Below are 16,586 nucleotides of genomic sequence, written 5' to 3'. Positions count from 1 at the left end.
CCGCGCCCGATTTCTCGACCGAACACTCGACTCGGCGCGCGAAACCGGCGACCACGCGCGTCCGATAGTTTCTCTGTCACGATAAACGCGTATTACGCACTCACGGAGCCAGTGAATCGAAAGAGGTATGTCGTGTTTACGAGGTATCTCCGTATCTCGAGGTTATCAACATTCAACATTTCAGGCTGGAGTGACAGTAGTGCGATCTGATATTTCGTCGTTCATTCACGGGGACCAATCTCGGTATATAGTACTACTAACTTGACAATGCGTACAACGTCAAATAATGCTCTATCGGAAAAGCCCTTTTGTATGAACTTTCCTTCATGTTTATCAATTCTCGAAACTCTTTTATTGATACTTTTGCGGCTTTTATTCTAACAGTTACACTTCTTCCGCAATATGCCCTTTAACAACCACGTATATATTTTCTATGCCTATGGTGAGAGAGAAAGAGAGATCGGTCGATAATCGAGACTGCTTTCTGCGTAGCTGGACGAGCAATTGGGCACGAGCGCGATCAAGAAGGTAAATACCCATTGGAAGGTGGCTGCGAGAGGGGCGGTGAAGGTCACGGAGTTGAATCTAAGGGTGGCATCATGGACTCTCATCAGCAGCAATTCTGCCTCAAGTGGAACAGTTTCGGCAGCAACCTAGCAACGACGTTCTCGAACTTATTCAAAAGCGAGAGTCTCACCGATGTCACCCTCTTCTGCGAGGGTAAGTTTCTTAAATACCGTAACATATATCCTTCTCTTTATACATAGGATCTACTCGTATCTCCTTGCGACATTAGGCGAATGGACTTTTCATCGAAATAATCCTTTAAAATATGAGTCGAAAACGCATTTTGTGATCGATAATCGTCGAATATTTCAAAGAAAATAATTGCGCGTGACTTGATAATCGAAATAAAAGCAGAATTTTTAAAAATTCAGTTGGTTATTCGAAGGCCTTGACTCCTTGGTCTCACTTATGCAGGCAGAAGGTCGAGGCTTGAACGCACAAAAAGAAAAAAAAAAGAAAGAAGCGCGTCTCTATTGACACTATATGTGCTCGTAATATTCCGAAGATGTCGCATTGCATTTACCAATATATCAAATAGAATCTTTGAACGAGAGTCCCGTGCATAAACATAGGAGAAGACGTGGTTCTCGGAGACTTTCACTTTTTCGACATCATCCAAGATGTTTCAAATGCTGGCTCCGAACACCTGAAGGTTCTTCACCGTTATTCGTTCGAATGCCGCTTTCAGTTACGCTCGTGATCGGACGTGTCGATGCGTTGCAATTAATACGGCACCGAGCACGTAATCGACGGCCATCAATTTGACGATGTGTTATAAATTAACTCGATGCTTCTTTATTTTTCAATGTAAATGCCGCGCGTTACACAAACGATGATCAAATGCGACGGAGAGTTCTTGCGTCATAATATTGCAAATTGACTCTTCTCTTATGCTTGAGAGTCAAACGACACTCTTGACTTGTTTTCTAACGGGCCGCCATAGCAATTATTGAATGATCTCTTTTCCTCTCTCTCTCTCTCTTTTTTTTTTCTTTTTTTCTAACGGAATTTTAATTTGAAATTTTATAAATTCATAATATTTTACGTAATATTTTATATAATAAATAATTATATAATAAAAAGACACAAAGAGCTTGTCGGTAGAAATAAAATATAAGAAGTATGATTGTGTGATCGCGAAATGTGATTTTGCTGAAAAATATATCCACGAAAGAAATAAGCCGGTAAATATTATTCTTATATATATATATATATATAGCACAAAATAAACTCATTTAAGCGATTGATACAGAGCGACAAAAAAAATCGATTAAAAATCTCGGTTAATTTCGCGCTTTACAAATCGCGTCCGACCAGACGCGAGCCGTGACTCCTTGCGCGAAAGGGTCGGGCCTGGCCGCGTTGCATTCGCACGCTACTACTTTGTCGCCGAGTGGTACGAGTTGGCGGTTGCATAGAAAGAGAAGTGCAAGGGGTGAATGATTGGAACGGCCCCCTACCCCCGGTGGCCGGCCAATCGAGAATCAGCCGGTATGAACGGCGCGAATCTCGGCGCGGCGCGGCGTCCGAATGCAGCGTGCACACACGCACACATAAACATACGTGCACATGCACACTCGTACACACACGAAAATTTCCGTGTGTGACGCCTTCCCCACCGACGCGGCAAATGCAGCGGCCGACTCTTGCGGTTCGTCAGCGCGAAACCGCAGTTCGCATCGAGCAGCGGTGCAACGCGCTCGTTCTAGAATTTCGATCGTGCGAATAATTCACTGGGCGAGCGCGATCGGTTTCTCGTGCGTTCGAAAAATAAGTGTTAAATATTTTATTGCGAAAAAATCTGATGAGTAAAGGATGATATGGGAATCGTGACGCGAAAGTTGTCATCGGAAAGTTCGAAAATATATAGGAGTAAACATGCATTGTAATCTATATGCGTGATAAGTGCATTACGCGATATACGTATATATATATTGTTTTTTATGTATTTATTAGCAAATATCCGGAGTTTCGACGTCAATAAAATTCGCAAGGTTTTATCAGTGGTAGTGCGTGATAACGACGCTACCAGCCTGTGAAACTAGATATTTACTTCTTTATCGTTCGCACTGAATAAACAAGAATGTGCAACTTTCGGCAACGCTCCTTCTCCGCTTTTCGACGTGTGTGACCAACTAATGTAAGATGATAACGCATACAGTCATTTATTTATTTAAAAATTGTTTAAAATGTTTCGTTAAGAGTGCAGCGTATAAGGCGAGATCGATCAACAATATGAATACCAGAGAATTGGTCAAGTTAATTGACTGGTTGTCTCGCCACTTGCTACATGAGTCATTTTTTTCTATAACGGTCCTCGTGATTATTTAGATTGATGGAGTAGCGTCGCCGACTTGTCGAAGCTCCCATTATCCTCGAATCTTTCAATGCAATTACGATGACTATGCTCTATTCGCATCAAGAGAATTAAAGTATAATAAAAACTTTGAAGTGTGTAAGTGACATCTTTAATTACGAAAATATTTCTGGATTCTTCGTATAAGCCTTTATGAGTTTTTCGTTACTATTTTTCAACATTGCATATGTGCTAAAAGAATAACGAGATTATATTAAGAAATGCTTTCGATCTGTCATAATATCGTTCTTTATTTATATGCCATCATTAGATTTCATTCGTCTTAATTGATAAGGATAAACAGTTTAAATGTGCACGTACAGTACATTATCGGCAAAACATCAAGCGAGTTAAACACCGCGTCGAGTAAACACTTAATTTATCACGGCACTGGTCCGATATCTATTCGACATACAAACCGGACAAGTATATACCGCATAAAAGCGATAGTGAGGGATTATTTTTTGCAGTTATGCCACAAATATACGAACTTGGAAAGACCAATGAAATAGTACGTATAGTCGTTAAAATTTTTTTGCAAAAGTTTAAGCGTTTATTAAAAAATTCCAAATATCTTCCAAATATGCAATTATTCAAGAAGAACGAGATTACAATATTCGCTTTCCTCGCAAGACTATTTTTCCCGGCAGATGGTCGGAAACGATCAGTCTGACGAAATCGAACCAAAGTTAAAGTTCATCGGTATCGATTCGCGATAACCCTCGGCTCTTCGGGCTAGCACTTCCGAGACTCTCCTCACGTTTTTATCAACATCGATATTAATTCTACCGTGTGTGCAACCGGGTCCCGGCGTGCTATCCCCGCTCAGAGACAACCCGTTATTCAATCCTCGGCGTCTAACGCTTTCACCTCGCGCACATTGCGCGTGTCCTGATTTACGAAAACCGCGTCTGTTGCCGAAGCTGTGAGCGCGCGTGGAGAGAGAGACCAATGAGGAGTTTCACGAAATTCACCGACCGAAGAAAAACAAGCGGTTCCCAATTTCTTTCAACGATTTTGAACAACCTCTTCGAATCCCTTCCCTTATACATATCATACAGTAGATCGAAATAAAGACGCACATATATGTATATATCTTACATATACCCCTTTTTACAAGGTTGGCGCCTACATGTTTGATTCTGTCCTTGAGTATCACGCTGAGAAATCATAAGATAAGAAACCATAAAATTCTTCTCGAAAGGGCAGAGGAAGCTCGACGAGTGGGAAGGGTTCAAGGACGGAAGTCGGAGAAGGAAGCGCCAAATCGTAACGCCAAGAAGCGCGTTGAGAAACTATCGTGAGTTCATGGACATGCGCATGCGCCCAAGTGCGTGCATCAACAATGTGCGTGTACGTATCCAGGCCTTATAGGAAGCCCGGAAAGTAGGCCTCGGTTATACAGTTAGATCTAACCGTCCTTCTCTCTTCGTGCTCTTCTCGATACATGCAAGTCGGCGGCCGCGGTATAGAAACCGTGACTCTCGATCGCGGTTGAGAAGATGTAAGAGATAGAAAATAAATTCCGCGATCCATCCATTGATCTTCTTTATTCGATTTTTATATCAACGTGCAATTTTTATATATGACTTACGTTCTTCTATGGTTATATGTAAATAAATGAATGTTCTCAACCTTTTCTTATTTGTACATTTGAAACAGTAGTAACAGAGAGTCACATTTTGAAGAAAACTATATTAATCTCGTGAGTTGAATAAGCTATAATCGTATAGTCAAAGCATAATAAAATGTCAAAATAAGGTTCTATAATGGGGGCAACTATGTGTGTGTAGTGGCTCCGCGCTAATAATTTTATCAAAATGAAAACACGGAGCGAGTACGCGTCTGTTTGCCGAGTATTAGCACTCGATGCCTCAAATTGAAGCGCTAAGGGAAAGCACAAAAGTCAGAAGTATAGCACACTGTTCGCGAAGAGAAGCGCGCAATCACCTGCGCGCGCGCTCATTAGCGTCAATCTCCTCATAAATCGATGTCACCCCGTACGATTATCCCGTTCTCTATCGATCCGAGATAGAGTATTACCGCGAAACCACATAAGCTGCTTCAAGGTAACCGCTCCCTCTCCCTCGAACAATGGATATCGATCGAAACGCGGACAGGCGCCGGTAACGCTATCGGTACTATTCGGATCGGCGGCACGCAACGCGTGCATGCGTGCGTGTTTGCGCGCGTGCGTCCGCGACTCGCTACGATATCTGACGAACTTTACAACCAGCACGTCGAATTTAGGATTAGGAAGCCATATATCTCTGTCTTTATTTACTATCTGACTATCAAAGCGCTGTCGGATGCGCGCGTGTCAGTGACGTTTTTTATGTAGAGTGATAAAGGCGCGCGTGCACGCTATTTCATAAATAGCTTACGTTAGAATTTTTGGCGAGTGATAGCACGATTTATAGTCGATTTTCATTAGAATTCCGATGCATGCTCTTCCGCGAGACCGGCTCATGTTGCGTTCATTTTGTCTATTATGCGTGTCGCGCATATACACCGTTACGGTATCCGCGTTGCAAGACGACACACGTGGCATGCGTTAGAAATGACACACATGTACCGCTCGGTCATAATTGTATGCCTATGTGTGTATTAAGCACACGGCTTTATCTTCTAGAATTATAGAATTATCTTAGGTGCGAGAAGTCCTCACAGTCGCTCCGCCGTGAAAAATTATGATACGCGCGTGTCACGGTTTACCTTGAATATAACACTTATCTGATGTGCCGTGTGTCTAAACAACAATATAAATCAAAGTCCCTCCGCGAAATTTCGGGATATCAAAAATGATGTTTATTGGTTTACCATAATTTATTGCAGAACAATGAACTTTTAATTATTCGGCAATTATTTATTTGCGTAATCAAATGAGTCAACATTGAAAAAAAGAACATAATGAAATAGGAAATTAAATTTTTGGGAAATTTTATTAAGAAATATAAGATGTCTGTAATGAAAATTAAAATGCACTACTTTATAACATATCCACCATATATTTGAAAATATTTTTTCTATGTTTTGTCCAAAGAGATTTTTAATATATAAGAAATTTTAAAACGTCTTTCGAGCGTTTTTTGAATACATTGACCCATTCAATTGTGTGTAATTGTATGTAAATTAATTCTTAAATAAAATAATATATGACGCGCAAGAGTTACGATTGTTTCGGGCATCCACTTGAAGCGATTTGGATCAGCGGGTTTCTGGGTCAGTAGACCCCGGTGCAGCGCGATAAGGTAGCGGCCTCATTTTTTCGAGTAATGCGTTATCTGGTTGAACAAAAAAAGATCTGCTCTCGATAGGAAATTAGGTCGTATCTGCGCTTCGTTGAATGTTGCAACTCGAACGGAAAGTCGGCACACATTAGTACATATCCAATGCCTTTTACAAGTGCATTTGTACCATACATGCAATTAAATGTTTCGTGAACGATCGAACGATGCAGTGCGATTTCCTGAGAAAGAGAGAGAGAGAGAGAGAGAATGATTTATATTTCAAACCATATACTTCCGGTATGATATCGCGAGATACTTAATATTGCATCCGTTTGCGGCGGATACTGTTTGCGGTCAAACGACGGATATGCCTGCCGAAACGATTCACGTTTTAATTTTAAAGCTTATAATAAATATCGGAAGATTCGCGATAACCCTCGGCTCTTCGGGCTAGCACTTCCGAGACTCTCCTCACGTTTTTATCAACATCGATATTAATTCTACCGTGTGTGCAACCGGGTCCCGGCGTGCTATCCCCGCTCAGAGACAACCCGTTATTCAATCCTCGGCGTCTAACGCTTTCACCTCGCGCACATTGCGCGTGTCCTGATTTACGAAAACCGCGTCTGTTGCCGAAGCTGTGAGCGCGCGTGGAGAGAGAGACCAATGAGGAGTTTCACGAAATTCACCGACCGAAGAAAAACAAGCGGTTCCCAATTTCTTTCAACGATTTTGAACAACCTCTTCGAATCCCTTCCCTTATACATATCATACAGTAGATCGAAATAAAGACGCACATATATGTATATATCTTACATATACCCCTTTTTACAAGGTTGGCGCCTACATGTTTGATTCTGTCCTTGAGTATCACGCTGAGAAATCATAAGATAAGAAACCATAAAATTCTTCTCGAAAGGGCAGAGGAAGCTCGACGAGTGGGAAGGGTTCAAGGACGGAAGTCGGAGAAGGAAGCGCCAAATCGTAACGCCAAGAAGCGCGTTGAGAAACTATCGTGAGTTCATGGACATGCGCATGCGCCCAAGTGCGTGCATCAACAATGTGCGTGTACGTATCCAGGCCTTATAGGAAGCCCGGAAAGTAGGCCTCGGTTATACAGTTAGATCTAACCGTCCTTCTCTCTTCGTGCTCTTCTCGATACATGCAAGTCGGCGGCCGCGGTATAGAAACCGTGACTCTCGATCGCGGTTGAGAAGATGTAAGAGATAGAAAATAAATTCCGCGATCCATCCATTGATCTTCTTTATTCGATTTTTATATCAACGTGCAATTTTTATATATGACTTACGTTCTTCTATGGTTATATGTAAATAAATGAATGTTCTCAACCTTTTCTTATTTGTACATTTGAAACAGTAGTAACAGAGAGTCACATTTTGAAGAAAACTATATTAATCTCGTGAGTTGAATAAGCTATAATCGTATAGTCAAAGCATAATAAAATGTCAAAATAAGGTTCTATAATGGGGGCAACTATGTGTGTGTAGTGGCTCCGCGCTAATAATTTTATCAAAATGAAAACACGGAGCGAGTACGCGTCTGTTTGCCGAGTATTAGCACTCGATGCCTCAAATTGAAGCGCTAAGGGAAAGCACAAAAGTCAGAAGTATAGCACACTGTTCGCGAAGAGAAGCGCGCAATCACCTGCGCGCGCGCTCATTAGCGTCAATCTCCTCATAAATCGATGTCACCCCGTACGATTATCCCGTTCTCTATCGATCCGAGATAGAGTATTACCGCGAAACCACATAAGCTGCTCCAAGGTAACCGCTCCCTCTCCCTCGAACAATGGATATCGATCGAAACGCGGACAGGCGCCGGTAACGCTATCGGTACTATTCGGATCGGCGGCACGCAACGCGTGCATGCGTGCGTGTTTGCGCGCGTGCGTCCGCGACTCGCTACGATATCTGACGAACTTTACAACCAGCACGTCGAATTTAGGATTAGGAAGCCATATATCTCTGTCTTTATTTACTATCTGACTATCAAAGCGCTGTCGGATGCGCGCGTGTCAGTGACGTTTTTTATGTAGAGTGATAAAGGCGCGCGTGCACGCTATTTCATAAATAGCTTACGTTAGAATTTTTGGCGAGTGATAGCACGATTTATAGTCGATTTTCATTAGAATTCCGATGCATGCTCTTCCGCGAGACCGGCTCATGTTGCGTTCATTTTGTCTATTATGCGTGTCGCGCATATACACCGTTACGGTATCCGCGTTGCAAGACGACACACGTGGCATGCGTTAGAAATGACACACATGTACCGCTCGGTCATAATTGTATGCCTATGTGTGTATTAAGCACACGGCTTTATCTTCTAGAATTATAGAATTATCTTAGGTGCGAGAAGTCCTCACAGTCGCTCCGCCGTGAAAAATTATGATACGCGCGTGTCACGGTTTACCTTGAATATAACACTTATCTGATGTGCCGTGTGTCTAAACAACAATATAAATCAAAGTCCCTCCGCGAAATCTCGGGATATCAAAAATGATGTTTATTGGTTTACCATAATTTATTGCAGAACAATGAACTTTTAATTATTCGGCAATTATTTATTTGCGTAATCAAATGAGTCAACATTGAAAAAAAGAACATAATGAAATAGGAAATTAAATTTTTGGGAAATTTTATTAAGAAATATAAGATGTCTGTAATGAAAATTAAAATGCACTACTTTATAACATATCCACCATATATTTGAAAATATTTTTTCTATGTTTTGTCCAAAGAGATTTTTAATATATAAGAAATTTTAAAACGTCTTTCGAGCGTTTTTCGAATACATTGATCCATTCAATTGTGTGTAATTGTATGTAAATTAATTCTTAAATAAAATAATATATGACGCGCAAGAGTTACGATTGTTTCGGGCATCCACTTGAAGCGATTTGGATCAGCGGGTTTCTGGGTCAGTAGACCCCGGTGCAGCGCGATAAGGTAGCGGCCTCATTTTTTCGAGTAATGCGTTATCTGGTTGAACAAAAAAAGATCTGCTCTCGATAGGAAATTAGGTCGTATCTGCGCTTCGTTGAATGTTGCAACTCGAACGGAAAGTCGGCACACATTAGTACATATCCAATGCCTTTTACAAGTGCATTTGTACCATACATGCAATTAAATGTTTCGTGAACGATCGAACGATGCAGTGCGATTTCCTGAGAAAGAGAGAGAGAGAGAGAGAGAATGATTTATATTTCAAACCATATACTTCCGGTATGATATCGCGAGATACTTAATATTGCATCCGTTTGCGGCGGATACTGTTTGCGGTCAAACGACGGATATGCCTGCCGAAACGATTCACGTTTTAATTTTAAAGCTTATAATAAATATCTGAAGAGCGATGCAAGAAATACGTCAACATGTAGAAATAGAACGGAAACCTCTCAAAAATAGATGAGATTAGAAAATCAAATTTGTAATATAAAAATCTTCGATATTTCCGGTAATTTGTAACAGAAATGTCGAGATTTCCACGAAGAAATTTACATGGTATAAATAACAGCGAGATCGTAAAAGTCTGCGTTATTTCTAGAATTAAAGCTTCACGTGGTCGTATTGACAGCGCGTTCCAGCACTGAACTTTGACGGGCCAATATTTGGCTGCCTCTCTCTTCGCACAAATTTTCTATACTTCCGCATGAATGAAACGTTCCATTGAGCAATGAACTTTGGTGAAGCACCAGTGCACGAAGAATGTCGATATACCTCGGCGATAGGAAATGTCAAGCGAATGTTATTGTGAGATTGTATCATCGTCTCCTCGAAAGTGAATCTCTCGGCCAAATCACGTGCCGTGTGTGAAATTCAAATTTTTTCGTGGCATTTGCCGCTGTCCTCGCAAATAAAATCGATCCGAACAAAAAAAAGAATTCTTCATGCATTCGCGCGCGTGCGAGAACGAAATCTTGCAATCAGCGGTTGATCGTAAACTCTACGTAAAAAAATTCGAAAATATAAAGATATAAAAAACAATTCCAAGCTGAGAGATGAAACGGAGATTTCCAATATCTCGCTGCAAATTCTGGGAATTAATTTTAGAATAATCGAATTAATATCACTCGCGGGACCTATCGAGAGCACTATCTCGACCGAGACGATCCCGAGACCTATCTATCGTGTGAGCTAACGTATTATTCTTGCGTACGGGCGTCATCGCACGTCGACTGAATGCAAGGCGATATAGTATATCGTAATTCGAGAGCCTCGTTGCGTGACCGGGACCTCGAGGGGGATAACTCGCAGAGAGAGAAAGAGAGAGGGGGAGACAGAAAGAGAACAAAGGAAGAGAAACACGGACGGCGAGTGAACGAACGCGCAGCGTTACGCCGCTCGCAAACTCCGCTCATGGCAAAAGTACACTTCCTGGAGTCAAGGCTAGCTAGAGCCCGCGCTCTGATGCAACAGGATGCCGGCCATTGACTTTGCCTCTCTACCTAGGGTCATCCTCCCCTCGTCCTCGCGCGTTCCTGCGTCGTTATGCGAAAGTTTATCCCCCTCGGCATTTTGGGTGAATGCACCAAGTGAATGGCCAGCTTAAGAGACACCGGAACGTTGCCGTAAACATTTTAACGATCGGTTATATAATATAAGTACCTGGACTTTGACTGTTATTTATCGAAAAATCTGCTCACAATATTTAAAAAAAAAAAGTTCACAAGAAGATAAGAAATTTTCACGAGAAGATAAATTAATAAACTAATTGTATGACGAGAGAAAAAGATATATACGTATTATGTATAAACTTAGGCGTAGTAGTTAGTGACTGTTGCCGATCGGGCATTCACTGATATACATATCCTCTTCTCGCTGGCCTTCCAGCCGGGTGGTCGGTGATCTTCTCAGCCGAACCGTGTATGCGTGGCCTTCTCCGCTGCTATTTCTATTACAAACATGTAATCCGGCCGCTCGCTAACGCGGAACTGCGTGGCGATTCATTCGCGGCTTTGTTACGGCACAAAGATAGAAAGAAGTTGCGAGGAAGAACCGCTCGACCGAGACATATTATGATATTCTACTATCAAGAGAATTAAAAAAAAAAAAGACGTGGGTATTTTTTGATGCGTGGTTTTTTTTTATTCTCCGCGAAATGTTAGCGCAGCTTAAAATCGGTTTCTAAATATATCTCTTTCGATTTTAGAACGCTGCCTCGGTGTTGCTGTAATCGTTAGGCTATTAAGGTGCAATATACATGGTGCGCGCGCCGCGTATTCTTCTCTCAATTTCGTATCTAAATTTCATCACGACAGCACACTCTAATCGAGTCACACCAGTCCGCGGACTGGCTGTCGGGGAAAAAGTCAACGTTAGACATGTGCGGAGGTGAAGCTTCAAGGCCTAGTTAGTTAGTATTACAAGGCGAACGGCTAAAGAGTTACGAAAGCGCGACACCTCCACAACGGCATCGGCGCGACCCTTATCAGATCATTAGAGATGTATCGATCGTGTTAACCTTTGCGAGGAAGGACCAGATGGGCCGCTGGACGAGAGGGGCAAAAGTTAGTTATAACGTCGTTCGCTCTTTTTGGGAACGGCTGCAATAACAGTCGGGACACGAGAAGAAAACGAATGCAATCATTACGCGAGCCACGCGCGCGAGCTCTGATAAAACCCTCCGAATCACTCGATATCGGTAATCGAAAATGGGTCAATGACACGACGAATTACGTAATGGGTGATAATAACTCGAGCCGATCGTGCGCATGCATTTTACATCGTCCGCGCAACGACGGATGTACGTGCGCGATGCATGAGCAAGTTCACGACCGTGGATTAGATGAATGGCCGGAATTAGAAGCGCTTTTTATTCGCGCTTGATATCGATTGCACGTCCCGTGCAACGTTGCGCGCGATGCATATTTAACGTTAAAAGTAAATTTGTAAGAAAAGAAAGATGAATTAATAATCAATAAATATATTTTGAAAATTTATTCCACAAGATATTACCTTGTTAATTTCCTTGGCTCTCTCTCTCTCTCTCTCTCTCTCTCTCTCTCTCTCTCTTGCACAAAAATTGATTGCCACATCTACATATTAATTAGCAATCACACAGACTTCATATTCGTTCTTTCGAATGAATTATATTAGCTTTTTCATGAGTAATTTTGGTCTCACGAAATCAGATCCTCGATGAATTTCCGCGAAAAAGAAATTGCGCACGCAGCATCCAAAGCTCCGAACTCCCAGAGACAGAGAGAGAGAGAGAGAGAGAGAGAGAGTGAGAGAGAAAAAGAGACGATTAACATTCGCGGACAAAGACGCGGGTCTATTTTCCGCATCCCAGCACCCTTCCTACGCTCGCGTGCGTATGTATGCGCGCACGCTGTTACATACACACGCATTCGGCGCTTTATCGCGGGGGCAACCTCGAGATTCACGATCGCCTCTCCACGTGTCGTTTCTTGCGCATATCGCGATGCGTGTGTGGTGCGCTCCCTTCTCTCCCGCTCGGACTCCTCGGTTCACCATACTCTGTTTTTTTCTCTTTCTTTTTTTTTTTTTTCGCCTTCGACACCGCTTTCTGCCGCGCTGTGCAACGAACTTCGGTTATGTGCGAAAAAAACGACCTTGGCCCCACGCGGCCATTGGCCGGGCCCAGAGGAAGCACGATCGGCGATTGGCTCGTCGACGAAAAGTTGACGGACGAAGCTGAGCCGAGCCGAGCCGAGCCGAGCCGATACACCAGGCGAGCAATATACATTCGCTCGCTCGCTTAGCACACTCTGCATCGTCGACCTTGACGGGGCATTGACCGCCGTTCCCTTCCCTTAGCCGCGTTCCTCTGTGTGTATTAGAGTTTTGACTTTGCTTTAATCAAATCGGCGACCGGTCTTATCTATCCGCGAAGCTTTTGATACCGCGGTGCGTGTCGCTGCTCCGCGCGTATCACGAGGATGAGCGGCGAAGGTCGCCCCACGTGATTTTTCCGGTTCCTCCTTCGATCGTGTTCTATAAACACGTGTAAAATACTGTCCAGCATATTTTACGACAATTTGGAAAATTTGTGTGTCGATTGAGGCGAAAAAGATTTTCCAATTTTATATCTCGAGAGATAAAGATTCTCCTCTTCTATAACGTGATTATTGTATTTTTGTGATGCAAGATTAAGAGATTTCTTTTGTAATATATTCGATTAACATTTTTGGAGCTGATAAAAATCGCGGCTCTACGACGTATCGGTCGCTGACATTGGGACGCAATTGACATTGACTTACAAGCCGTAATTGTTGGTTTTACCCGCGGCGTTTATTACACGCATTCAGTCACGGTGCACGTACACGTAGGCCCCGAATTATTATTGCGTGTAGTAGGAGGAACGATGACCGTTGTAAGACGCTTCGTCGAAAACCCTAACTCGCAAAGAGCTCTACCGGCTGGCCTTGGAATATGAATAGATTGCTCGCGAAGAGTGCATTGCACTGTTGCGTAACTACGCGCGTTTTATTTGCAAGTTTCGGCAGTCAAGAAGCTGCTGGCAATCTCACTTCTCGTTATTAAATCTGTCAGTAATCCCGCCGCGAAACGCACGATATTATACTCGAAAAATATTTCTCCAACTAGCATAGTCCGAATGCGTAGACAAGTAGTACAAATAGAGTATCGTAGAAGGATGATTGCTTTAGATAACTCTTTAAACGCTAACATAACATTTAATTAACGCACGTCATAACGGTTTAATAATGTTGCAATTTTTATTATTATTTTTGCAGAGTATATTGCTTGATGTATACATTATATAAGTAAAAAAAAAAATATTTTAATCGATAGCTTTTTTTTGCACTCGTCGCGGCACCGTCGATCCTATCGTAATCCTTATCCGTAATCGAACATCATCGATCACGATGGCCGCCCTCGCTTTCTCTCTCTCGCATTATAAATATAGTCCTCCACTATAAACAATATCTAAATAGATATGTGTGCGTACACGCGCGCAGTCGCGCCGAGAATGCCCGCGCGTTATCTCTATTCGCTCATTCAGTAATAGCCGTGCTCTCGCTCGCCTCGATGAGTCGATGACGGCGTTGCGCGGGATGTCATAAACACGCTTTCGAGGTCTCCACGCGCTCGCGTTACGCAACGCCTGTTTCTGAAATTTTTTGCAACATATATTTTGCATGCGAACTGATAACGGGAACAACAATCGCGCCTGGTAGGCATATGCGCGCGAGAAGCACATCTCGAGAGTTTGCTGCGTTACCCGACACACCCACACATATTACAAGATTTATTAATAATCCCGGGACTCTCTCTACACACGCTGATGATCTCTGCATATTTCATTATTTCCACAAGTGTGCCGCGGCAAACTGCCCTGCCGCTTCACGTTTCCATCGCGCACGCGGTTCGCAGATGTAGGTATATTTTTTCTTTTGCGCGATCGACAGTCGAATGAAACTTTTCTCTCTCTGGCGAAATGAAAAATCTTTTTGCTTTTAATTCGGCGAATCTCTGCTTCGTTCTATTGTTCTCGTCGCGCGACGCAGTAACAGCGTGTGTCCCCGGATTCTGCGTTGACATAAGCGATGGCGCAAAAACTGCCGGCATAGTCGCGAAACACCCACGCACACACACGCGGCTCGGCCGTTGGCCCTTGCATAGCACGTAATGAGCAAAGCGTATATTTGGTTTGAACACCTGTATATATGCGATCCTATATTAGGCAAGTTATAAGCAGCGAGATTATTATTACTCATCGGATAGAAGGGGAAAATGCAAAAATTATTTCCATCTCGAAATTCGATATCGCAGATATTCTACTCTCGTTAGGGATAGACGTTATTATTAAATGTAAGACAAATTTATATGCGATATATTTCGGTGAGCGCCGCGGGAGAAGAACCGAGAGAGCTATCATGGAACCGCGGTATGCTCTCCTTCTCGGATACGCGGTAAATTCAATATTCGTCGGATAAGAGGCTTGAAATTGGGCGCAACGGGGAGTGCACGGAAATTTGATCCCGCGCCAAGAGGAAGCTCAAAGAGTTGGATACACTTTGTGTCCTACTCGGGAGCCACTCGGAAAGACAGGTGTTTTGAGCCACCTGGTCGTGCCCTCGTCACCTTTCTCTTTTCTCCTCTCGCACTTGATTTCCTTATTCGGAGAGGATACTATCGCGATGAGGCTTCTTCCTACATCCGTCTAAAAACGCACGCCTGTGCTTAACGACGAGGGGCTTTCATGAGATATTCCATTCTCTTGATTCGCACGAAATAAACGAAGCACGGAAGAGAAGTATAACACGACGAGCAAATAACTCTTGATAACGAGATATGTACATTTAATAGTATTGTTAAAATGAAACGGGTTTCAAGAAACATGAATGAAGCCATGACAAAGAAAGACACAGTACCTCTTTTTCTCTTTAAATTTAAATTTAATTAAACTTACATGTATGACGAGAGTGAAATTAAACACGAGGAGCAAATAACTTTTGATAACGAGATATGTAAGCTGTATGTAGATTTAGATGTGTTAAAATTAAATAAGTTTAAAAAAACTTGAATAAAACTATAACAAAGAGGGTATATATTTTTTCGTCTCTAGAATTTTCTAAATTTTAAATAAACGTGTATGTATGTATGTATATATATGTGACACGAAAAAAAAGAATTTTTTAAATAACTTTTTCCGAAATATGCGACGCGGAGAGAGGCTTCAACGATCAGTTGTGCGGTCATGGCTCTTTTTTTTTTTTTTCACGTGTAACCGTTCCTGAATATGTCGGGCGCCCTACGTGCAGCGGTCTCCCGTGTCGTATTACACGCCCGCGCGCTTGGCGAGCGTGCATTGTACTAGCGTGCGCGTGAATTATGAATTACGGAAGATCGTGTCCGAAGATGACCTACATACGCAGCGAGAAAGGGCATCGACGTCAGTCGCGCTAGCCCCGGGTTCCTTTATGTCGCCTCGCGGAGAGGGAAATGGTGGGCCTGTTGAAAAAAAAAAGGGTTCGTCGGTCACCGGCTTCCTTTGCACGCCAAAATTCCCGCGCTCGTTCGCATTACATTGTGAGAAAGCCGTGAGAAAGAGACCGAGCTCCGTTTTGTGCGTGCATCGAAAATTTCTATGCTAATCTCGCGATATCCTACGAGTTTCCTACGCGTTAATTCTCGTAATTAGCGAGTATACAAGCACGCATTAAGTATATACTAAATTAAATTAATAATAACACTCGTAATACTCAGGCAAATCCCGTTAATATAATTCTAATTTATTTAGATATATAAATAATTAAAATTAATGTAATAATGTTTATTTATGACTCGTCGAATCATTTCTCTTTGATAATAAGTGACTTGTATCTATATTTTTAAGACCGTGTATACGATTTGTGTTTCAGGAGTTACGTTCAAGGCGCACAGGTTAATTCTCGCAGCATGCAGCAAGCACTTTCAGGAGCTCTT

At 42.5% G+C, this 16,586-nt stretch overlaps 1 protein-coding gene across 1 annotated transcript in view; it reads left to right on the top strand.

Annotated features, from left to right (window-relative positions):
• LOC115233010 (zinc finger protein chinmo) overlaps positions 1-16,586 on the top strand; it is a 41,736-nt gene that overhangs the window by 6,803 nt on the left and 18,347 nt on the right. Inside the window, exons 2-3 of the mRNA XM_029803219.1 lie at positions 493-720; positions 16,523-16,583. Coding sequence (XP_029659079.1) covers positions 493-720; positions 16,523-16,583 — 289 coding nt within the window. The remainder of the gene's footprint in view (positions 1-492; positions 721-16,522; positions 16,584-16,586) is intronic.

This window comes from Formica exsecta, unplaced genomic scaffold, assembly GCF_003651465.1.
Source record: "Formica exsecta isolate Colony F162 unplaced genomic scaffold, ASM365146v1 scaffold155, whole genome shotgun sequence".
Lineage (NCBI taxonomy): Eukaryota > Metazoa > Arthropoda > Insecta > Hymenoptera > Formicidae > Formica > Formica exsecta.
This window is presented reverse-complemented; position numbering and strand designations above follow the sequence as displayed.